General features: G+C 40.0%; 1 protein-coding gene across 1 annotated transcript in view; it reads left to right on the plus strand.

The window, feature by feature from the left end:
* The window catches only part of LOC143289882 (protein SCAI-like), a 48,070-nt gene extending 34,779 nt beyond the window's left edge, over positions 1–13,291 (plus strand). Inside the window, exons 11-15 of the mRNA XM_076599089.1 lie at positions 755–836; positions 3,830–3,902; positions 4,766–4,939; positions 7,002–7,102; positions 12,065–13,291. Of these exons, the coding sequence (XP_076455204.1) occupies positions 755–836; positions 3,830–3,902; positions 4,766–4,939; positions 7,002–7,102; positions 12,065–12,217 (583 nt within the window). The 3' untranslated portion in view covers positions 12,218–13,291. The remainder of the gene's footprint in view (positions 1–754; positions 837–3,829; positions 3,903–4,765; positions 4,940–7,001; positions 7,103–12,064) is intronic.
* Positions 13,292–25,548: the final 12,257 nt, after the last annotated feature.

Raw genomic sequence — 25,548 nt, forward strand, 5'->3', positions numbered from 1 at the left:
ATATGTACAGTGATATAACTATGTTTCTCTGCTCTGTTTATATATTTTCATTTCAGTCGTGCCTCTTTCCTGTATTCTGCGTAGTGATTAATTTGACAGTCTTAATAACCCCTTTACTTCTTGATTTTTTTTCTTTTCCTTTTTCAGTATCTGCTATTGTACTACAATATAATTTGTAATGTACTACAATATGATTTGATGCCTAATTATGTTTATGTATGCATATGCATACATATATGTATGTACATGTAGACATATGCATGCATGTGTGTATATGTGCAAGTATGTATATGCATAATGGTGTCTGTGTTTGGGGATGAGTGTGTGCATATGTGGGTGGGTGTGAATGTGTAACTGTGTTCCCTTCATTATATTTTTATAATGATGATGGTGGTCTGTTGATTAGATGGTCTGTTGATATATATATATATATATATATATATATATATATATTTGTTTTTTTGTTTTTGTTTTTTAAATGCTTGACTGTAAAATGACCTAGAATGTCCTGTGGTTGTTATTGTCTACCCCTTTGTTCATATGGGTCTTATGGCCTGTAAAAATTGAGTAGATTTTTTTTTTTTTTTTTTTGCGCACTTGTGACAAACGAAAACACAGGTATAATGCATCATTTTCAAAAGTTTCACTCACTGGTATTTCTCTTTCCTTCATTTCCTTTTTCCAGCCACAGGTGATGATGCATCGTTTTCAAAAGTTCCACTCACTTTTTTTTTTTTCATTTCTTTCCTTTCAGTTTACACCCAGGGGATCTGTACCCGTACACCCGAAAACCCCTGTTTGTCATCGTTGACAGCAGCAACAGTTCTGCCTTTCAGGTAGGTCCACACTCGCTGTCGCCATCACTTGGCTTTCGTGTGTCTGAGTTTGGTGTCAGAGACTTGACAGGAGCTTACCGTCAGGCCGAAACAGAAAAAGTGCACGGGGAACTGATTTACAGCTCAGTCTTTTCTGAAGAACTGTGACTCCCTAAACTAAGAGGCAAGATTGCACTGGCTCTTTGTGCTGCAGTTTGGCTTTTTTTTTGGTGGGGGTGGGGGGGAGTTGGCTTTTGGGGACCGTCCCCTACACTGACTGTCCTGAAGCCCTTGTGACTGAGAGAGTGAGGATGCCAGCTTGGGCAAGACACTCTCCGTGAAAATCAGAGCCCAGATGGTCAGGTCACCAATTGCCTTCTTTGCTGTTTTGATGGTCAGTTAGTCAGACACGACTGTTATTAAAAGGGTTGGATGTGGGTATGTGCTGTTGTTGGTTTAGGGTTGGGCCTTTGTGTCTGTGAGACCGCAAGTTGTTGCATGTTGGCTGTGCATCCCTGTGTGTGTTTGTGTGTGTGTGCTTGTGCGCGTGCATTTTTTTGCACACTTGTGGGGTTGTGCGTACATGTGTGGGTGCACTGAACAGCTTGATCTGAAGGGCACCTGGCAGTGGGACGTTTACTCAACAGTACTGACAGCTGGTGCTAGAACTTTGTCAAGGGGAGCCACCATATTGCTGTGCATTCTTAGCAACAACAACAAAAAAAAGAAAAAAAAAAGATTTTAAAAATGTGATAGCAAGCAGTGTGTAAGTTTCAGTTTTCAGTTTCAGTTTCTCAAGTAGATGACACTGTGTTCGGACAAATCCATATACGCTACACTGCATCTGCTAGGCAGATGCCTGACCAGCATCATAACCCAACGCACTTTGTCAGGCCTTGAGTGCATGCATGTATGTTGGTGTACCTGTCCAGGTGGATTATTTCTACAGAATTTTGCCAGAGAACAACACTCTCGTTGCCATGGGTTCTTTTTCAGTGTGCCATGTGTGTGCTGCACTCGGGACCTGATTTATCATCTTATACCAAATGAGTAGACACTCGGTTTGATTTTCCAGTCAAACTTGGGAGAAAGGGTGAGAGCAGGATTCGAACCCAGACCCTCACGGACTGTGTATTGGCAGACGAGCATCTTGACCATTCTGCCACTTTCCTCCTCCTGTGAAAGGAACAGTGTATTGAATTACTTTTTATCACAACATATTTCTCTGTGTGAAATTCCAGCTACTCTCCCAGGGGAGAGCATTTCACCACTGTGCAGTGCCATGCCCCCCCAGCCCCCATCACCCCCATGCCCCTTCCTTTTTTCTTTTTTCTTTTTTTTTCTTCTTCTTTTTTTCTCGTCTGCAAGTATATTTGCTTAATGATCACAGTAGGGGATTTTTCTCCCAAATTTTGTCATGGACAGCCTGTTTATTGCCGTGGGTTCTTTTATGTGCGCTAAATGTGTTCTGCACACCAGATCTCTATTTAGCATCTCATCTGATTGACTCTAACCTTACCCTAAATACATCCAGGAAAAAATTTGCAGAAGATTAGGCAACAAACAAACAAACAAAAAAAAACAAAAAAAAAAAAAAAAGGAGAAAAGACAGAAGGAAAAGAAAGAAGAAAGAAACAGGCTTGCTGGAAGCACATCAACACAAAGAAATAGTGATTTGAGTATTTATGGAAAGGCTGAAGGTGAGGGAATCAGTATGTGCACACCCACAACAGATCAGAACTTTTTTTTAAATGTTATAAAATTCTTCTTGTGTTTTTGGAGAGGGAGGGTGGATGTGGGAGAGGGTGAGGGGGGACAGGGACATAGTGAGAGAAAGAGAGAGAGAGGAAATATTAGAATGAATACCAAAGTGCTTATTGTGAATTTTCAGCCAGGCATTACCTTGAATCTGCTTAGACTTTGATGCTCCAGCGTCATTGGACGCATGGGGCAGTCAAAGTGCTCTCCCCACTTGTTGCCGCCAGTTCATCTTTGGCCGTCCCCTCTGTCTCTGGCCTGTTCAGGGCTAGGCTTGGGATTCTTGTTGCGGGGGGAGCCTCAGATGATAATCATTGTTTGAATGGTGACAGGCGTTTTAGCTGAGGGCCAAAGCGACAGTGACTGATGTATGTTTCAGATTTTTTTGTTTGTTTTTGTTTAATCCTTGTTGTTTCAGAGAAGGAGAATATTTTATGAATTTTGAATATGACCACAGGATGTGTCACAGTGTTGACGGTCATGGTGACGTGTTGAGGATGGTGACCAGTGATTGATGCATTATCCAGATTGTTTTCCCTTTCACCACTCTGGAAAAAAGCGAGAGAGAAGTTTTGCAGACACGATATATAACACCACATAGCTTTCTTGTGAATTTCCAGCTGTGTGTCACAGTGTCGGCCAACGTTGTGTAGTCAGTAATGTGTTGAAAGAGATGGCGCAGACTGACAATGATTGATATATATATATATATATATATATATATATATATATATATATATATATATATATATATATATATATATAATATATCCTCTTTGGTCAAGGAGAGAGAGAGAGAGAGAGATCACATTCAAACTATAAGTGTAGTAACAAAGTGCTTTTGATTATTTTCAGCCTCAGTCATTTCATCTATAGAAATATTTCATTATTATGATTATAATCATTATTGTTATTGTATTTCATTGTATTGTTTTACTTTTCTCTGGTTATGAGAGTGAGTGGTTTTTCACTTTGAGTTCAAATGCGATGTATTCCGATGGTGAAATAACTTATTTTATTTGACTACTTCTCAAGATTGCTTTTTACTTTTTGTCCCTCTCTTACGATGAGTCTGAAGGCAAATTTCTGTGCACTGTGTGTTTCAGACATTGAAGGGATTGATTGATCTATAAAAGAAATTCAGGCTGCTCTCTCTCTCCTGATTGATTGATTGATTAATTGATAAAAGAAATTCAGGCTGCTTTCCCTTGATTGATTGATTCAGTGAGTGACTCAGTGAATCATGTACGTTGCAGAATTTTCCCAACCTCTTCGGTCAGCCTCTCGTGTGCCTCTTGTCCCCAGAACAAGTGCCAGCTTCCATGCAGGGTAAGTAGGCCCGTCCTTCATTGAAGGATGAATTAATGTATCTATGCTTGTGACCTTCATTTTGGTGGTCTTTGAAAACATGCTCGTGACCATGTTTTTAGTGGTCTTGGAAAACATCGCGCAGGGTTTTGGAAAAAGTGTGGAATTTTGTTCACTCTGGTTTGCGGGAACATTTATTGCAGAAATCTGAATGTTAGCGATCCACTCCTGTTTCTTTTTCAGATATGCCTACCAGCCGTGTTTGTCTGAATTTGTTCCAGAAAATCAGCAGAGATGCTTCTGCATAACAAAAATAAGAAAAATGCACTGCCATTCTGGAAAAATAAAGTCACATGCAGTTGATTTTTTTCAAATGATGGCACTGGCAGCTTAGACATGCATTCTGTTCCAACCAGAAATTAAGAAAGGCTGCAGAATGAATTGTCAAACCAGTGTGGCGAGGAAAAGGAATGCATGAGAGAACTACACTGCAAACAATGTAAGCAGTGACGAAGAGAATGCTGTGTGTGGAACACTGCCCAAACACAAAATTAGCACCATTGTCATCTACAGCTTAGGGACAAGCTCATAGGTTTTGACTTGCATAGGTGTTCTACGACTGTGAGCAAATGTTATGTGGTGTTACTGATAATTTTGGTTTTATTCTGGATTTTTTTTAGTTCAGTTCAAGAGGCGTCACTACGTTCGAACAAATCCATAACATCACGCCACATCTGCAAAGCAAATGCCTGACCAGCAGCACAACTCAGCGCATTCAGTCCATCCTCGAGGGTGGTTCTTTTTTAGAAGCTATAGTACTGATAGATTGTAGGGTAGGCATGTCTGCTTGCTGTTGACACTGGTTGGTGGTTTGGGTCTTACAGAGCAGCAGCAGAAGGGCAGTCTGTTCACCTTGTTTCTGCACTGTCCCCTGATGGCGCTCTGCTTCGTCTGTAAAATCGTCGACGTCCCCGTCTCCCAATGGGACAAGTGCCAGGCACAGGTGGACAAGTTTGTGGCCGAGTCCAGCCGGCTGTTCGCTCGCTCACGCAAACTGGGTGAGTGGTGCTGGGAGCTGGGGCGTGGGGGGGCGGGGGCGGGGGGTTGGGGGGGGGGGACTGAGGAGCGGGGGACAAGTTTCAGTTGCAGTTTTTCAAGGAGGCACCACTGTGTTTTGGACAGTTTCCATATAAGCTGCACCACGTCTGCATTAGGCAGATGTCTGACCGCTGCAGGACCCAGCATGTTTGGTCAGGCCCTGAGTGCATGCTGACATGTTTGTGTACCTGTCAGAGTGGATTTGGTCTACAGAATTTGGCCAAAGAACAATACTTTTGTTGTCATGGGTTCTTTTTCAGTGCACTGAGTGAAGGCTAGCCGCACATCGGACCTCAGATTTTTTTTTCTCGTGCAAATGAAGAGACAGTTTGATTTTCCAGTCAAACTTGGGGAGAAAGGGCGAGAGCGGGAATGGAACCCAGACCCTCCTGGACACTGTATTGGCTGATTAGCGTCTGAACCAGTCTGCCACCTTCCTCCTCAAAAGGGGACAGAGAAGATGTTATGGATGTCATGTCCAGTGCTGTTGTGTGTTCTAGTAATAAAACATGGTTGAATCACCAAAGTGCAGACTGGTCGACATGTTGGATTGACTTGAATGTCTGGGAGCAGAGCTGCTGGTCCCTGCACAGATATAACAGAATAGCGATATGGAGAACAAATAGTATCATCATTGATTTGTTTTATTCACACATATGACCCAAAATGTGATTTTGAAATATTAATGTATGGGATAACTTTGATCGTTTTGCAGCCAGCTGTGTCGTGATTTTGTTTGCCAAGGTTTGTGAGATTGTGATGATGATGACGATGATGGTGACAGAGAGATTATTTTGACAGTGATGATGGTGATTCTTGATGATAGCGCTTACAGTGATGGCAATTGCAAAGTTAATGGTGATGGTGAGAGGATGGGAATAGTGAAAATGCTGACAGCATGGGTGGTGATAGTGTGTCGATGATTGTTTTACTTCAGTATTTGTGGTTTTTGTTGTGTTGTTGTTTTTTTTAGGGAGGGGGGGGATGTTTTTTTTGTTTTTTTTTTTTAGTTATGTTGCTTGATTAAAAGAAACAAACATGGATCAAATAAATATAGGCAGATAAGGTAAAGGGTACTAAATAACACAGCAAACAAGAACTATATATAATTGTTGTTGTTGTGTTTTTATTCTTCGATGACATTTTTCATTATACAATAGATAAGAAAGGTGAGAAAGAAACAACTTATAATGAATGCACTTACACATACAAAAAAAAAAAAAAAAAAGCAAAATAAGGTAAGTTTTCTATCAGTGGAATTACAAGAAAAATACAAAGAGTACATTAAAGTCCATTGTAAATTATTGTTGCTTATGGTGTTTTAATCACAGTAGTCGGAATCCACATAAGATAAGCTAAGATAAGATAAGAACAACTTTATTATCTCCAGTTAGAGAAATTTGGTCAGGTGCATTATGCAAACATGCAAGATGAATGTGTTATGACAACAACATGTATTCATGACCTAATGTTTACAGTTGTTTCAGTGTTTGTTAAAGCAGTTCCTGTCTCTCTGTTTTTTTTTTTTGTTTTTTAAATGAGGGAAAGCACCGACCATACAGTTTCTTTCTTCTTCTTCTTCGTTTGTGGGCTGCAACTCCCATGTTCACTCATATGTACACGAGCGGGCTTTTACGTGTATAACTGTTTTTACCCCACCATGTAGGCAGCCATACTCCCTTTTTCGGGGGCGTGCATTCTGTGTGTCTTCTTGTTTCCATAACGCACCGAATGCTGACATGGATTACAGGATCTTTACTGTGTGTGGTTGATCTTCTGCTTGCATATACACACGAAGGGGGTTCAGGCACAAGGAGGTGTGCACGAATGTTGACCTGGGAGATCGGACAAATCTCCAGCCCGGGACCCTCAGATTGAAAGTCTAACGCTTTGACTACTCGGCTGTTGCGCCCATCACAGTTTCTTTCAAAGCTGTTCACAGCCCTATGAAAAATTTGCGTTACGCACGACCCTCCAGTATGGTAAGTTTCTGTGACTGACGGGGAGTGTGAAACTGTGCAGATCACTCCTACATGCAGTTCTTTGGGGATGACTTCCTGCGCTTGATCCTGCTGCGTTTCGTCTTCTGCTACATCGTGCTCATCCTCCACCGAGGGTTCAAGGTAATGACATTGTGTGCACTGACTGATTGATAGGTATTGATACTTATCTACATCCTCCACCGAGGGTTCAAGGTGATGACATTGTGTGCACTGACTGATTGATAGGTATTGATACTTATCTACATCCTCCACCGAGGGTTCAAGGTGATGACATTGTGTGCACTGACTGATTGATAGGTATTGATACTTATCTACATCCTCCACCGAGGGTTCAAGGTAATGACATTGTGTGCACTGACTGATTGATAGGTATTGATACTTATCTACATCCTCCACCGAGGGTTCAAAGTGATGACATTGTGAGCACTGACTGATTGATAGGTATTGATACTTATCTACATCCTCCACCGAGGGTTCAAGGTGATGACATTGTGTGCACTGACTGATTGATAGGTATTGATACTTATCTACATCCTCCACCGAGGGTTCAAGGTGATGACATTGTGTGCACTGACTGATTGATAGGTATTGATACTTATCTACATCCTCCACCGAGGGTTCAAGGTGATGACATTGTGTGCACTGACTGATTGATAGGTATTGATACTTATCTACATCCTCCACCGAGGGTTCAAAGTGATGACATTGTGTGCACTGACTGATTGATAGGTATTGATACTTATCTACATCCTCCACCGAGGGTTCAAGGTGATGACATTGTGTGCACTGACTGATTGATAGGTATTGATACTTATCTACATCCTCCACCGAGGGTTCAAGGTGATGACATTGTGTGCACTGACTGATTGATAGGTATTGATACTTACCTAGCGCCTGTCCTGGATCAGTGACCAACCTGTGTTTTAGGAACATGGGTCTTATTTGCACAGCAAGCTGCCTGTCTTGGCAGAGCGGACTGAGAGCTGCCTTCAGGTTATTATTTGTTTCCTGTGTCATTCAGACAGGTTTCAGCCATGCACGCATAGCCAATCGTGATCAGTGTGTGCACTTATTTTTGTATTTGTATTTGTATTTCTTTTTATCACAACAGATTTCTCTGTGTGAAATTCGGGCTGCTCTCCCCAGGGAGAGCGTGTTGCTACACTACAGCGCCACCCATTTTTTTGTATTTTTTCCTGCGTGCAGTTTTATTTGTTTTTCCTATTGCAGTGGATTTTTCTACAGAAGTTTGCCAGGAACAACCCTTTTGTTGCCGCGGGTTCTTTTACGTGCGCTAAGTGCATGCTGCACACGGGATCTCGGTTTATCGTCTCATCCGAATGACTAGCGTCCAGACCACCACTCAAGGTCTAGTGGAGGGGAAGAAAATATCGTCGGCTGAGCCGAGTGGATTTTAGAATGGATATCACATCAGTTTTTTTTTTTTACCATGTACAACTTTCTTGTTGTTATGGGGTTTCTTAATTGCGCTAAGTGCATGCTGCACATGGGACCTCGGTTTATTGCCTCATCTGAATTACTAGGTAATAAGAAAATTATGTTCTGCGCAGAATGATATTGATATGTGCACCCATGTTTTTCCTACCTTTATGACAACTGGTACATAGTTTTGATATGTTGTGTCCACTTTTCATGTGTTTTATCTCCTCTGTCCATTTGTCTCTGCCCAATGGGGTGCCACAGATAACATGGAAACTTTTTGTTACCTCTTTGAAAATTTGAATTGAAAACTTTATAATTAAAGAAATTACGCCGCTAAACAAACAAACAAACACCACTTTACAAATGAACAAATCATCACGTGTCAGTTACTGCCAAACCAGTATCAGTAGCTCAAGGAGGCGTCACTGCGTACGGACAAATCCATATATGCTACACCACATCTGCCAAGCAGATGCCTGACCAGCAGCGTAACACAACGTGCTTAGGCCTTGAGAAAAAAGAAAAAGAAAAGATAATAAACAAATAATGAAGTAAATGAATATTTAGATATGAAAAAAAAGATACTACTACTACTAGTAATAATAATGATAGATAAATAAAAAAAAAAGAAAAGAATAATGATGATAAATAAACAAATAAGCAAATAAATGTAAAACATACACACACACACACACACACACACACACACATGCGCACGCACACATGCGTTCGCACACATGCGCGCGCACACACATGCATAACAGATATGCAACAAACATGCAGTTTCACAGATATGAAAGCACAAAAACACATAAATGTACACGAGCCCCCCCCCCCCCCCCACCCCACCCCCCCCCCCACACACACACCCTCCCCTCCCCCACACACACACCATCTCCCAAATCACCACACACCCCACACCCCCAGTTAGCTAATTCATTAGTACTATTATGCAACTTTATCATTTGGGGGAAAAAATCTTATTACTTGGATATATTTCTTCAAAATAAAATAAAAAAACCATATGTGTGTAAGCATTCTTTGGGTTTCATTGACTTAAGCATAGAAGTATCTTGTGTAACTGTGAATGATATTATTTCATGTAATAATAATAATAATAATAATGGATACTTATATAGCACACTATCCAGAAATCTGCTCTAGGTGCTTTACAAAAACGCTTTTGATAACATAAAACATTATATCTATGTTACATACACACACCAAAATGTGACCACACACACACACACACACACACGTACGCACGTACGCGCACACACACACGCACGCACGCACACACACACACACACTGCATACATACATTTTAACATACATGTGTATCTAACAGCTACCCTAACAAATACGCACACATAGGCAGGCACAAACTTACATAAACACACGCACACACAATACACATTCATATACATGCATGTAGTTGTGGACCTGCCACAATTGAACTTATTGCTGAGGGAAAAGGTGAGTTTTGAGACGAGATTTAAAAGATGCGAGGGAATCAGAGTGACGGAGGTTATCAGGGAGCTTGTTCCACGTCTTTGGCGATTGAAAAGAAAACGATCTGTGTCCATAGGTCTTACTTCTGACGTGAGGTATCCTGAGAAGTCGAGTATCAGAGGAAGAACGGAGCTGGCGAGACGGGGTATAGATATGGATGAGTTCAGAAAGATACTTGGGGCCAGATCCGTTGACTGCAGAAAAGGTCAGAGTGGATAGCTTATAGTCTATTCGATCAGAAACAGGCAACCAGTGGAGAGACTGAAGGAGAGGAGAAACATGGTCAATTTAGAAGCTCTGCAAATGAGTCTGGCAGCGTTATTCTGAATTCGTTGGAGTCTGTCTAACAGGTATTTGGGAAGGCCGGCCAAAAGAGAGTTGCAGTAATCCAATCTTGAGAGAACCAGAGAGCATACAAGTGTCTTGGTTGCATCGGTTGAGAGATAGTGGCGGATAGAGCTGATTCTACGCAGTTCCAAATAGGCAACTTTACAGATATTCGAAATGTGCTGTTGGAAGGAAAGAGACTGGTCCAGGATTACACCAAGACTGCGAACAGAGGGAGAAAGTGAAACAGGTGTGCTATTGATCAGAACAGAGTCAGGAAAGGAAGGATGTTGACGAAACTTCTTTGGACAGGTTATCATCAATTCAGTCTTATCATCATTTAATTGCAGCTTGTTGAGAGTCATCCAGTCCTTTAGGCCAGCAATGCACTCCTGTGTTTGAGTCACCAGTGCATCAAATTCAGCTATGGAAGCCGACTGATAAAGTTGTGTGTCATCAGCAAAGCTCTCATGCGACATCGCATGATGACTGATGACATCCGACACAGGAGCCGCATACAGCACGAAAAGAACAGGACCTAGGACGGACCCTTGTGGGACACCATATTTCAAGGCAGATATTCTAGAGTATGTACCATTTACACACACTTTCTGTGTACGATCTGACAGGTAAGACGTGATCCATGCTAGTGCAGTGTCACGAATACCAAAGGAAGTTTTAAGTCTGTTCAAGAGGATAGAGTGGTCGATAGTGTCAAAAGCTGCTGACAAATCTAAGAGAGCGAGAACAGATATCTTATCCTCATCAAATCCCGAAAGCAAATCATTCACTATTCTAAGAAGGGCTGTTTCGCAACTATGACCACGTCTATAAGCTGACTGGTGGGAATTAAGTAAGCCATTCTGCTCCAGATGAGCTAAGAGCTGAGACAATATGATCTTTTCTAGCAGTTTTGATAAAAATGACAGATTAGAGACAGGTCGATAATTTTTCAAGCAATTATGATCCAAAGATGGTTTCTTGATGAGTGGACGTACAATAGCAGACTTGAATGTATGGTGTTGATTGCAGTTAACATAATCCTCCCAAGTAAAAAGTATTTATAAATGCTGAAGAATGAATGAATGATTGAATACAAGAAGCAAACCTGAATGGATTTTTATTGTCTACACCCTGCTCTCCAGCCCACCCCGGGCGAAGAAGCAAAACTCTGAATGGGTTTTTATTGTCTACCTCCTCCCCCCCCCCATCCCCCCCAAACCCCCCCCCCCCCCCCAAAAAAAAAGAGGGGAAAAAAAAGAGAAAAAATTTCCTTCCTACTAGAAAATTTCCTTCCTACTAGCGGTCAACAGAATTGTTCTTCTAAAGCAACAGACAAAATTCTATCAAAAAAAAAAATGTTCCGGATTAGACAAAGGATTGAAGCTCGACAACGATATTCTCCCCCTTTTTTTGTCTTTTTTAATTTTCGAGAAACGGTTAAGTGGGATTTATTATTTATTTTGAAATTCAACAATTTCTTCTCCTCCTCCTCCTCATCCTCGTCCTTTGCAGGGCCCCAACTACTACCCAGTGCCCCACCCCCCATTGCCCACAGAGATCCTTTTTCCTGCTAGCAGTCGACAATTGTTCGCAATAGACAAACTTCTGTCAAAACAAAATCATTCTGGAGGAGAAAAAGGATTGAAGCTTCAAGAATATTCCCCCCACCCCCAGCCCCACCCCCACCCCCCCTTCCCTACACCCCCATCCCCATTTCCCCCCACCCCCACCCCCCTAGAAACGGTTAATTGGGATTTATTTTAGAACTTAGTGAGTTCTTCTTCTCATTCCTTGCAGGGCCCCAGCTACTACCCGGTGTCGCACCCCCCGCTGCCCACAGAGGAGATCCTGGAGCACCCCACGCTGTACCGCATCGTTCTGGAGCTGGCCTCCCTGCTGGACGTAAGGGGACTCTTTGCCGAGCCCGGCGACAGCGACATCGCCGCATGACCTCCCAGCAAGTCTAGATCACCGCCGCCTCATCCTCCCGTCACCACCACTACCACTACCACTACTACTACTACTACAACAGGAACAGGAAGAGCAGCAACAGCAACGACAACAGTAACAGCAACCGCCTCTTCAACAGGAACATCGACAGCAAAAACAACAACAGCTACTACAACAACAGGAACAAGAAGAGCAAGAGCAGAGACAACAACTTCAACAGGAACATCGACAACAGCAGCAACTACAACAGCAGGATCATTGACAGCAACATTAACAACAGCAACAGGAACATTGACAGCAACAACAGGAACAACGACAGCAACATTAACAACAACAACAGGAGCATTTACACCAACAGCAACAACAACAGCAGCAGTAACAGGAATAGCAACAACATGAACATTGACAACAACAACAGCAGCAACAACAACAACAGGAACATTGACAACAACAGCAGCAACAACAACAACAGGAACAACAACAGTATCACCAGCAACAACACTAACAAAAGCAGCAGCAACAGCAATTTTGTTGTTTTTGTTTTGTTTCAGTCACCCAGGTTTCTCTCGTGCTCTTTCCAGTGTTTCATTTTGTGTGTGTGTGTGTGTGTGTGTGTGATGTAATGATGTGTCTTGTCACTGGATGATCTGTTGTTTCATTGTGGCTGGGAGGATCGGGAGTACGGAAAAGTAGGTGACAATGCAAAAGCTGAGGCCTGTTCTTCTTAGTCACAGGCCCGCTTGCGTGCCAGTGGCGAGAGAGTGAGTGACGAGGGCGAGAAATACATGCGCAAAGAAAAGGGTGTGAGTGGAAGTAGAACGTATCCTTACCTCGCCGCAAAGTTGCTCTAAAAGCTACCTCGCCTAGACAAAGCAAAAGAACTTGCCGCGAGGTGAAAAACAACAACAAAGAAAGGCACCTTGCTAGCGTGTCTTGTTAGCACCCCACCTAACTAGCATGAGAGAAACGTGTCCCTGGTCTGACAACATCAAGGACTTGGCAGGGGATGACCTTGACCTTCCTGGATCTTCTCTCGACAGCCACCAACAGAACAGCATGGAGGCGGTCGGCGGTCTGTCTCTTCAGCCCTCATGCCTCCCCCACACACCCCCCACCCCTCTTCATCATCATCTGACGACTCCCCGAGTTGAGGGACTGATGATGTGAAGCTCCTGGTGGTATGTGGTCTGTTTCATCTTGATTGGGATGATCTGTTGTGTTGTTTTCATTGTTTCTTTCTTTCTTTTCTTTTTTTTTTTTTTTTCTTTTCCAGGATGGAAAATATGTTGATTTGGAGGACTGTGAATCTGTGGCTGTGAAAGGTTCTCTGTGTGTTTGTGTGGCTGGCTTTGTTTCTTGTTTGTGATCGTGTGTGTGCATTTTGTTGATTTAGGTTTGAGATTTTTCTTTCTTTATCTTAGAAAATCATTATATCTATTAGACATTCAAAAAAAAAAAAAAAATCCTGTCAGTACCTCTGGTTTGTTTCTGTTGTAAGCCAACTTTTTGGTGATTGACTGATTGATTGATTAATGGATTTATTTCCTGTAAAAATTGTTTAAAAAAATCAGATCATGTATTTGATTCTGGCATTATTGTGCACCTGCTGTTTGCAGGGAGTGTATGTTGCTGTTTCTGCCTTTCTCTCCTCAGTTTTCTTCATCTTTCTTTTATTTTTGTTGGGTTTTTTTTTAAAGATTTTTTTCTTCTTTGTCTTTATTTACAGCTTGAAATTTTCATCCTCATATTCAAAGAGCTAATGACCATAGAAGCGCTGGTTTGTAAGGATAACTTGGGACAACGGATAAATGGATATAAAGAGTGAAAACAGGGGAATGAATCTGAGAAGTGACAAGCTTGTACATGTTTTACACAAGCATGCATAATTGCACAACCACACAACCACGCGTACACACACACACACACGCACGCACATACATGCACGCGCACATGCATACACGCATGTGCCTGAGAGAGAAAAAGGAAATAGAGGAATGTATGCATACCTGTATGATAAGGAATAAATTCATGCACATGTTGGTGTGTGTGTGTGTGTGTTGTTTTTTTTTGTGTTTTTTTTTGTTTTTGTTTTTCCAATTAAAACAACTTAGATCTCTCTGTCTTTGGTGGCTTCCTTTCTACAGCTCGGTGATTCTTGTGTGATTATGTAAAACAACAACAAAAACAACAAAAAACAAAAAATTTGCAGTTTGGGGGGCAGTTTTCTTTTCCATTTGGTGGTGTTGGATGTGTATTACTATTATTGTTCTTGTTTGGGTCTGTGTGCGTGTGTGTGTGTGTGTTCAGTTGACTTAAACCTGTCTTTCTTAAGCCTTTGTTTTTTGTTGGTGTGCTCATTTGTTGGTCAAATCAGCCAGTATTAAGCTTTAATGCCATTGCAAATAAAAACAACAAAAAACAAAAAAAAGAAACCAGCAGGGTGTATAAAAATGTGTGTGGTCAAGGCAGCCTGCTGCTGCATTTAGCTCCTTCCTTGCATGCATCATTGTTTGCGATCCTCGTTGAAGCAAAACTGAAGAGACTGTAGAGCTTTAGGTTGATGGAAAGGTTTGTAGGGAACAAGCGTTATGTGTTGAGGCTGATTGATGTTTTCGGAAGAGCTGCATGAGTTGTGAAGAATGTTTTCTGAACAAGGGGAGAAATGTTGAAACAGTCAATACTGATTGCTTCTTCAACAAAGAAATGTTCAACCCCTTAAGTGCCCCAGGATGGAAATTTCCATCCATGTCAGTCATTGTAGGAATTTTCCTATCGGAAAATCACGAAAATCACACAAAACTGTCATTGTTGAATAGTGTGTTCATTTTCCTTTCAGAAAAAAAGGTTATTTACATGTTTGTTGAGTAGTTGCATGCTTGAACTTTACTTATTTATTTATTTTGATTAATACCCTGTGACCAAAACGTCCCTTTGCAATGCTTACTCAAAAAAAAGAAAGGGAAATGGACTCTGAAGGCAGAAAAAACAGACAACAGTGAAGGAAGAAAAAAGGCAGAAATAAAGAGAGCAATAGAAAAGAAGGAAATTTCTAGCACAGAATTTCTGGAAGGTGGGGATGCTGTTTATGCTGAAAGATCCCTGGCATTCCCTTGGGGACTGTTTTGCTCTGGTGATCAAAAGCAAAATTGTAAACACTGGGATGGGCACTAGCTGTCCATTCTTGTAGTGTTATTTGCCTATATTATGGCCTTATGTATTTTTGTTTGGCTTTGAAGTTTTTTTGGGTTTTTTTTTTGTTTTGTTTTCCCCCTTTTTAATGAATTTTTGTGATCTGGGGATGCTAAGTCAAGTGAAATGGCTGGCGTCATCAGCACGGCCTAATCTTATTTGCCCTTAGGAGTTAAATGGTTAAGATAAAGTGTCATGAACTGTGTTTGTTGGTTTATCATAATGTTTTTTTTTGTGTGTGATAGTTTGTGTTTAGTATGGTTGGATATTTCTATGGTTGGGCAGACCTGATATGGCCCTGTGTGGTCGGCTGGATGATAGTAATAATCCCTTTGCAAATAGGTGTCGTTGAACATAGAATAGGCTTGACACTGAACGGGTTAGACATCAGATTGCCTCTTGAACAAGGAGGAATGTAGGAGCAGTCAAGATTGTTCATGGACAAGGAGAAATGTATTAAATGTTTTGGATGTTGGGTTTGCTTCTCGTTTTTTTCCACAGATGCTTGATCACAAAACTTTGAATAAAATATACAGTGACCGAGAGAAGTAACTGTACATTGTGCATATGTTGGTCAACCATAACTTGTGTAAATGGTTAATTTCCTTGCACCACTGCAATGCTTGCCACACATTGGTCATCATTTTCATTTGATTAAAGAATGATTTGTTCCAGCTCTTCTCTAAAAATTAGAAAAAAGAGAACAAATTCAGTTGTTTTTATTTTTATTTTTTTATTTTTTTATAAAGACAGTGCATGCATGGGCAAACATAGAATATGATGTGTGTTTTTGTGTGTTTTGCTTGTTACTGGGTTTTGTATTAGTCCTCAACACATTATGTAAAATCAGTTCAAGAATAATCTGGACACATAAGAATTATCTTGCTCTCCTGAACACAGTTAGTTGTCATCTGCATGTTCTGTGTTCCTCTTTTTTGGCCTGTCTTGAAACAAGGATGAAGAAAATCAAAGATATAGTGTTTGCCAATTTAATTACTTTTGAACATTTCTTAAGTGAAGCACTTGACAATTCTGAAAAAAAAAAAAAAAAAATCACATTTGACTTTGGTTTACTAATTGATTAGAAATGCAATTGAATTTGTTTAAATTGTGACTGATGGGGAAAAGAACTTACTGGTGTAACCATATTTAAGAGGAACTGAATAGATTTTAAAACATTGAAAAAAGTTACTGAATTTGTTTTCAAGAACATTGAATAAAGTTAAAAACAAAGGGAAAGCAACAACGAAAAAAAAACCAAACCAGACACAAAAACAATTCACATGATTATTTGGCCCTTGGTTATTAGATGTTTCAACTGTTTTGAATGCACTGTTTCTTAATGAACTGAGAAACCTTTATCACAACACAATTGCCTGTGCACTCGAGTACTTAAAAAAAAACAAAAAAAACAGTCATATGATGAAGTTGCTCACAAAAGCTTTCATTATTTCCATGAGGTGCTGTGGCAAAGTCGGTTAGGCATTGTACATCTGATCCAATGCTTACCAGTGATCAGAGTTCGAGACCTCATTTCAGCATGGTGTCGTGTCCTTGGAACGTGTACTTAATTCTGATTTTCCTCACTCCAGCCAAGTTTGAGTGTGTGCCTGACTTTAGTTGCGGAGGGTTAAAACAGTGGATGGAGAGGATTGTTCCCCACCTTCCTATGCCATGCCCTAAACAACAGTAAATATGAATTCAGTACTCTGATGGCCTTAAATGAAAAGGACCTTCAAATTTTTTTGACTTCAGTGAGGACTTTGTGTGTTAAAGTGGGCCCACCGGCTTAAAATAAGAAGGCGTTACATGTAAAGGCAAGGACAGAAGAAACAAAAATCATTTTTTGTTTGACAATTTATTTAATTCTTTGTTGATTCTATGCTATATTTGTTGTTTGTTCAGGTTGACAAATGACTCTGTGTCAGTCAAACGAATTGTGTGTGTGTGTGTGTGTGCTTGTGCACACACATTTATGTATGTGTGTGTGTGTGTTAATAGTTATATTTTGAGATTTGCTTTCCTTTTCCCCAAGCAAGTTCAACTCACAGGAGCTTTTCTCTTAACCTTGTCTGTTAAAGTGTTTGTATCTCTGTCTCTCTGTCTGTCTGTCTCTCTCTCCCTCTCTCTCTCGTCTTTTCCATATTTTGGTGATTTTTGTCTCAAAATCTTGCAGTGACAGTTATGGTACCCTCTAAAAGTTCAGGAACATTCCATCAAAATGTCAAATGATGTAACACTGAAATCCTCTTGATCTACACTGTAATCAGTGAAGACCTTTGATGTGAATGATAGTAATTGTAGCTTATTTATGTGCACAAGATGTTATGATAGTCAAGCTGGTTGAAAGTTAATTCTCTCTCTCTCTCTCTCTCTCTCTCTCTCTCTCTCTCTCTTTCACTTTCCACCCCACCTTCCTCTCTCACATGGTCACTTTCTCTCCCTCTCATTCTCTCTCTCTCTCTCTCTTCATGCACACACACACATACACACACACACACACACACACAAACACACACAGATGTATATATTACATAGTTTATTTTTCTTTTGTGTTTGTGACACAAACAAATTGTGTGATGATAAAAAAAATTTTAAAAAAATGTAGGAGGGTGGAAGTGTGAATGTTTTTTTTTTCTTTGTTTTTGTTACAAAACACTTTGAGATTTCATGTTAAATCAAATGCTTCATTGATTGAAAATGTCATCTGTTTTCCTGTCATGCAGTTGTTTGTCATAAAATGCACGATTTTCATCTTCAAGACAATGTCTTGTATACAGGTTATTTGGCCACAGATTGATTGTATAAACTCAAAACGCACACTTAGCGGACGTTTCTCAAATCAGTCTTCTTTTGTCTTTTTTTTTGTTTGTTTTTGTTTGTTTTTTGTTGTTGGTTTGGGGTTTTTTGTTGGTTTTTTTTTGCCACACTGCTCAAGTGATGTCCTGCAGTATTGATGTGAATGCGTTGAATTGTTGATGAATGTACCTGATATTTTAATTTTTATTTATTGTTTGATGATTTGCTCATCAAGTGATCAATTTGTTGTGGGGTTGTTGCTGTTGCTTTGTTTTTTTTGCTACATTCTTAGATCCAGCATAGGTGTGAAAGAGGCTTTTTTATGTGTAAATCTTTGCATAAGCACATAATTCTTCTTGTCTAAAGCATTGGCTGGTATCACTTTTCATCACTGTTACATGTACAGTTCAGTACAGTATGTTCTTTGCTTTTGGTTCAGTTTTATGCTGAGTGACTTTTTTATGGCTGTGTGAGTAAAATCAAAAGATTTTCAGAGTTGTTGTTGTTGTCATTGTTGTTTTCTCCTTGTTTGATTTATGATTGCTTGATTACTGCCAGTTTCGCTATGGAATATAGTGTTGTTGATTACTGCCAGTTATGATTTTTTTTTTTCATCTGAGGTGCGGCACTTCGGTATCCTGTTCATTGGTCCCTTTTGTTCTCCAGTTGTAATACTGTATACATGATGTGATGGTTCTTTTGCTCATTTTTTGTTGTTGTTTTTTGTTTTGTTTTGTTGTTTGTTTGATTGATGGCAAGATTAAGATCATTTGTTGTGAATTGTGTTGTTGTACAGGGTTTTTGATTTTTGTTTGTTTGTTTTGTTTTTGTTCTTGCAGATTTAAGGTGGTTGATTTTTTTATGGGTGGGGGTGGGGGAAAGGGGGGGGGGGGAGGGAAGGGCCAGTTTTGATATGGTCCTTTGTGATTTGCTGGGCTATAATCAACAATTTTTTTTGTTGCTTTTTGTTGTTTTGGGGTGGGGAGTGGGGAGGCGGGGGGATTGTTCAGTTATAATGTGGTTAATTTTTTGGGGGGAGGGCAGAGGGTTGGGGGGGGGGGGGTGATTGGGGGATGCAGCCCTGAAGTTTCAGGTATAATGTGATTATTTTGCTTTGGGGGGCAAGTTGGGGGGGGGGGGGGTATGGGGGGGTGGTTGGGGGATGCAGCCCTGATGTTTCATGTATGATGTAGTTATTTTGGGGGGCGAGTTGGTTGGGGGGTGGGGAATGCAGCCCTGATGTGGCCCTGGCCCTGTGGCCGGTTGGACTGTAAGCAACAATGTGACATGTTGTGTTGTTGTTTTTGTTGTTTGTTTAAGCTCAGAGCAGATCAGGTCTGTGTACATATTTACCTCACATTATAGGACATGATAGTTGATGATCTCAGTGTGGACAAAGCCCCAGACATACTGAATGTGGACTGCATGGAGAAGAACACACACACCCACACACAAAGAAAGAACCACAGACTTCATCTCAGTGTGGACAAAGCGCTAGACATTGCGGCAGATTCATGGGGGGGACTGTAGTTGGAGGGACGTGGCGGCAGTCCCCACTCTATGGGTGACGCTCATTCAGTCTGGCTCTGCGACTGAGCTGTTGTTGTCGTCAGTTGGGGGGTTCATTCGGTGGTGTCCTAAGTACGTGAAATCAGAACAGGCACTACTGAGCACCACCAAAGTGACTCAACAGCAGTGCAGGGTCTCCCCTGGTGTGTGGCCTACTGACGGCCTAATATTGATGGTTGCCTGTGGACTGCTGACGCCGGAACTGTGACGGAAGGACCCGGGTGGTGTGGCTGTGTACGGGGAAATCTAAATGAGCGGCATGGGAGTAATGCCACTGAAATGGTGCAGATGACGGGGCAGCAAAAAAAAAAAAAAAAAAAAAAAAGAATGTCCTGTTTCCATGGTAAATTCTGTATTTTTGGGAACATGCTAAACTCTAAGCAAACTGCAAAGATCACCTCTTGCAGCCTGGCCTAGGTTCCCAAGTGGTTCTTAACTTTTTATGAACCATGTAGATAAAAAAAAAAGAAAAGAAAAAAAGTGAAATGAAATAAATAGATAAAGAAATAACTTTCACTGCACTATGCAGCCATCAGTTGAATACATGTATTTTGATTGCTTTTTTTTTTCTTCATGGAAATGACCAGGACACCAGGAGGGACTGGAATTTTGTGCAATGAGAGTGCTTCTGGAGCAGTGTATGTATACATGTGTATATCGTAGATGTGTTGTTTGTTGTTGTGTGGGGAGTGATGTATACGTGGAATGCTTGAGACACTTGTATATGATTATGTGTATGTCATGCATGTGTGTTTGTTGTTGTATTATGGGGGAGGCCATATACGTGAATTTGCTTGAGATTTGTCAGTGATTAACGGTTTATTACAGTTATTATGTTAAAACTAAAACTTTTAAGATTGTTTCATAACATTATATTTGGTTGTAGGCTTTTATCAATTCAATTCACCCCGCCCCCACTACCCCCACTCAAATTCCCCTTCCAAAAACAAAAACGAAAATTTAATTAAAAAAAAAAAAAAAGAAAGAACTTTAATAGATTGCTGTGAAAAAGAATGTGTCATGAGCACAGTCTTACAAGTAAGCTACCCCCCACCCCCTTAAAAACAACAACAAAAAGACCAGATAGAAAAGAATATGTCTTTATTACCAAATGTACTGGGCTAGCAAGGAATATTGGGGGGGATAGTACATAACAAGGTATGAACATAAATCAAAAATCATACACAAACACGGATACAGTAGAAATTAGGATACATACATGTGCATATCAATACAAAACTTATGCATACTCACATATGCACGCGCACGCGTACACGCACACATCACACACACACACATGCACGCACATGCACTCTCTCTCTCTCTCTCTCATACACACGTTTGAACAGAAGCCACAGATTACATGTGGATGGGGCTGATGACTAGATCTTCAGGTAGATGGTTGTTGATTGCACAATTCTATTTATCATACTGGATTTGTTCGAGAGACAGGGCATGACCAACTTACACTCACAGCCCCTCAAATTCTACCACCACCAACCCATCCACCCGCTCATAATATAAGAATATATTATGTTTTCCCTTGCAAAAGACACAATATGAAAGCAGTTCTCTTTCCTGGGACTTTTTGTTTCTTTCTTTCTTTTTTTTTTTTTTTTTTTTTTTTTTTTAACAGCAAAGGTCTATGGAAAAGGTCTGCTATGTTAACTAATGATTCCCACATCATGAGCAATCCTATGAAAACCTTTGCCTTAACTCACTCAGTACGGCCAGTCCTCTCTTCTCAGTCCTCTACACAGACCCCTCGGATGTCCAGTGGGTGTCTGAATGACCCAACCTTTAGCTTCCGTCGTCAGAATTGTTGTATTCTTTGTCAACATTCACCTCTTCAGTATAAGAGTGTTCCGCTTGCAATATTTTGATGATGGTAATTGGGATGAAACGCTGTTAACGTCGTCTCTTTCGCCGTTCGTATGGAGAGAGTTAATGCTATATTTGAAATCAGAACAGAGGAAAAAAAACAAAAGCAAAAAGAAATTTTAGAAGAAAGTACAGTTAGCCGTTTAATTTGAGATGAAAACAAAGTGGCTAGAGGGAGTTTTTGGTTTTGTTTCTTCGTCGTTGTTTTTTTGTTATTGTTGTTTGGTTGGGTTTTTTTTTTCAAATGCTAATCCCCCATTTTTTTGTTCATTTGAGATTGGTGTGCATTTGTCCATGGTGTTTCCATCTTCCAAGGCTTTTCTTTTGCCCAGGTGTTTTCTGGTCCTGTTGTACATGTTACTACGCATATTTGTTTGCTTTGCATTATTTTTGAGTGAATGAATCTGTGATAGCTTGTATGATTGGAGAACTCATTTTAAATATGAATCAAGGAATGAAGAATCTAGGAGCAAAGAACTTTTTCTCTCCTTTTTTTATCATTATATGTCACTCTCCTTGTGTCCATAAAAAATTTTTTTCTTGAAAATGTATCCATTCTTTATGTATGACCTTTGTCATATCAGTGTATTACAAATTTATTATCAGCTTCGGAAAGCTTTTGATTTTGTGTGCTGTCATGTCTTAGCAGCTGTGATAAACTTGCATTTGATCTGCGTGTGTGGTTTGCCTGTCTTTTGATTTGTGTGTCTCGCATGTTTGAAACTTGGGTGTATGAAATTTACAGACTATGCCAAAGACTATTAAAAAAAAAAGAAAAAAAAAAATTAAGCGTGTGAACTTAAGTAAGAGCCAGACATCTAAGAGCTAGACATCAACCCCATTATTTGATTCTTTTAGTTGTTGTTGTTGTTGTTTTCTGTCTGAAGAATTGCTGCCTTAAAAATCTGTTGGCTTTCGATCTGAGTGGTGGTCTGGGTGCAAGGCTTTCAGGTGTCAGCAAGTGGTGGTCTGAATGCTAGTCTTGCGGGTGATACAAGATCATCTGACTTACTCAGAGATATCTGTCATGAAAAGAAAGTAATATACAGAGTTCACAAGTTATGGACCCCTTCATGGAAAGCAGGTATTATTCACGCAGCGTTTTAAAGAATCGAGAGATGATTTTAATTATGTAGGCTGCATAATTATGGTTTTGATGCCTCTGGCCTCTCACTGAAATCATTCAATGGCTGTTTTGGGCCTTTGTGCACCTGAAAAATGCGCTTGAAGGATGGCCCTGTGCATGTCAGCAGCGATGTCAAGTGCTGGTGACTGAAGTTGTCAGGAGTTATTTTAACTCGTTCTTCCCTACAGCTACATGCCTGCTTCAACTTCCCTGGACCAGCGCTACATGAGACTACTGCAGTAAAAAGTAGGGTTGTTCACCAAAATGGCGAAAATCGATGGAGAATGGTTGATTTCATTGTTGAAACAGAACTTTATTTTCATGCTTCCGGAATCCGTAAACGGCTCAGTTTAGAATGCTGACTGTACCCATCAAGAATAAATTAAATTTAGAATAGTGTGTTGGTAGGAGAAGACTTGTACCAGGTCCGCAGGGGAAGTAACTATGTTACAAGTTGACTCGTACCTGGAGTGGAATAAGTTAGATAAAATCAGTGGGTCACAGATCTCTTGGTAGCACACTTTTCAGTCTGCTTTGCTGGCACATCTTCCTTCTTGTTTCGTTTTATTTTATTTTACTTCTTCTTTTTTGACATACCTATTTTAAAATCTTTTTAGATGTATTTACTGGGGTCTGGCCTGATTGAAATGGTGAAGATCAGTACTTAACATGTGTACTTCTTTCAAGGTGTTTTTTTTTTTTTTTTAACGTTGAAAAGTGTACTTAATATTATGAAGATGTTTGTTTTGGAACGATTTGAAATGGACAAACTTTGTTTCCCATGAGTATTTATATACTTTGTGTGCTGTAGATCATCTGCTCTCTTTATAGAATTTAATTAATTGCTTTTAAAGTGGATGTGGTGTAGGGTATGTGGATCAGTCACCACACTTCAATTCTTCTCTCTTTTTTTTTTTTTTTTTTTTACACTGAAACTGTAGATATGATTTTGTGCTTGGTGTTTGATGAAAGCATTTGTGTGTGTGTGTGTGTGTGTGTGTGTGTGTGTGTGTTGTGTATCATATGTGCTAAGGAAGTAAATATTACTTTTGTCTGTCTCATTTATTCGCATGTGTATTTTGTAGGTGTTTTCTGCACTAGGAAGGTCACACACATGCTAGCTCTCGCTTTCTGCCTCTCTCTCTATGTCTCTATCTCTGTCTGTCTATCTGTCTGTCTGTCTCTCTCTCTCTCTCTCTCTCTCTCTCTCTCTCTCTCTCTCACACACACACACAGAGGAATATTCATCCATGGGCATGTGCAAACTCAAATTATTGCACATAAGCAAGTGCATGCACAAATACACTCAAGTGCATCCATGAGGACATAGATGAGTGACAAAATAGAATTATTGCATATGTGCAAGAACATGCACACATACACACTTAGATACATCCATGTACAAACATTATACTGTAGATACCAACAAAACAGAATTATTGCCTGCGTGCAAGCAGTATACTTAAGTGCATCCATGCAAACACCTAAACAACATGTCTTCAGTTGTTTGGTGTTTTTTTTCGAAGCATGGAATGAACAGACAATAGCAGATGGACAATTGTACCTACTTTGTAATTCGGCAGCAGCTGGATTGTGTTGTGTTTATTAATGTTATGATTATTTCATATTTTGGCATTAATTGTACACGTGAACATTTATGGACCCCAGACCGTGTCTGTTTTATGGTGAATATTTAGATTGGTTGAGTTTTGATCTCATGAAGCTCTGTGAATGTCATTTAGTTGTGCATAATTATGATATTACTAGACTGGACCACAGCATCCTTTGATGTAGTTGTGTTTGATGTGTGAACTTACAACATTGAACCTCTCTCTTTTTTTTTCTTTTTTTCTTTTTTTTTGCGTTAATTTGGTGTGGTTTGGTTTTTATGTGTTGAGAGAGAGAGAGAAAAGAGAGAAACCATTTTCAGTCTGTGTGTGTGTGTGTGTCTGTTGTGTGTGTGTGTGTGTGTGTTAAGACAGGTGCTTGATTAAAATCAATATCTCATGTGCTGTTGTTGTTTTTTTAATCTGACAAATCAATCACATGAACTGTCAACTTTCTGTATGGTTCAGAGAATATCTCAATTTTTTATTTTTTTTTTTTTTTTTTTTTCTGAAATATTTGCTTTGCATGTTCACTTTATTGTATCAGTTGTGTCAGGATTTGGAAACTTGTCAAGAATTACAATGGGAAAACAGTGTATAGTCTTCAATTCTTCTTCTTTTTATTATTATTGGGGTCAGTTCTAAGGTAACACTGGACTCTATTCAGACCTTGACCATTTAGTACTTCTGGTTTGCAAGATCAAAACATATTGTCAGAGACGAGATACTTGGAGAACTGAGGACAAAGCGTTCAAACTGTCTCTGACAAGTACATCTCTGTGTGTGTGTATGTGTGTGTGTGTGTGTGTGGCCATGTTGTTGGTTGCAATCCTCCATGTTCCAACAGAAGTTAAAGGTTTTTATTAAACTTGAAACTCGGACCCACCGTTTTTTCATGAATCAAACATATTATTTTCTTTCCTCTTTTTTTTTTTTTTTTTTTTTTTTTTTAATAGATCGTACATCGGACACAGTATTGCTTTATGTTGGTACCACTTGGGACCATTCTTTTCCCCTCCAGTTTTTAAATACATGTTGCGAGTATTTCAAGACAACATTGTTGAAGCTTTAGTGGTGGCATTCCAGTTTGTTTTTTTATTGTACATAATGTATTTGAATACTTTTGTAAGCTGTGGTTTAGGGTATGTGATTTACTAATT

Source organism: Babylonia areolata, chromosome 14, assembly GCF_041734735.1.
Source record: "Babylonia areolata isolate BAREFJ2019XMU chromosome 14, ASM4173473v1, whole genome shotgun sequence".
NCBI classification, from domain to species: Eukaryota; Metazoa; Mollusca; class Gastropoda; order Neogastropoda; family Buccinidae; genus Babylonia; species Babylonia areolata.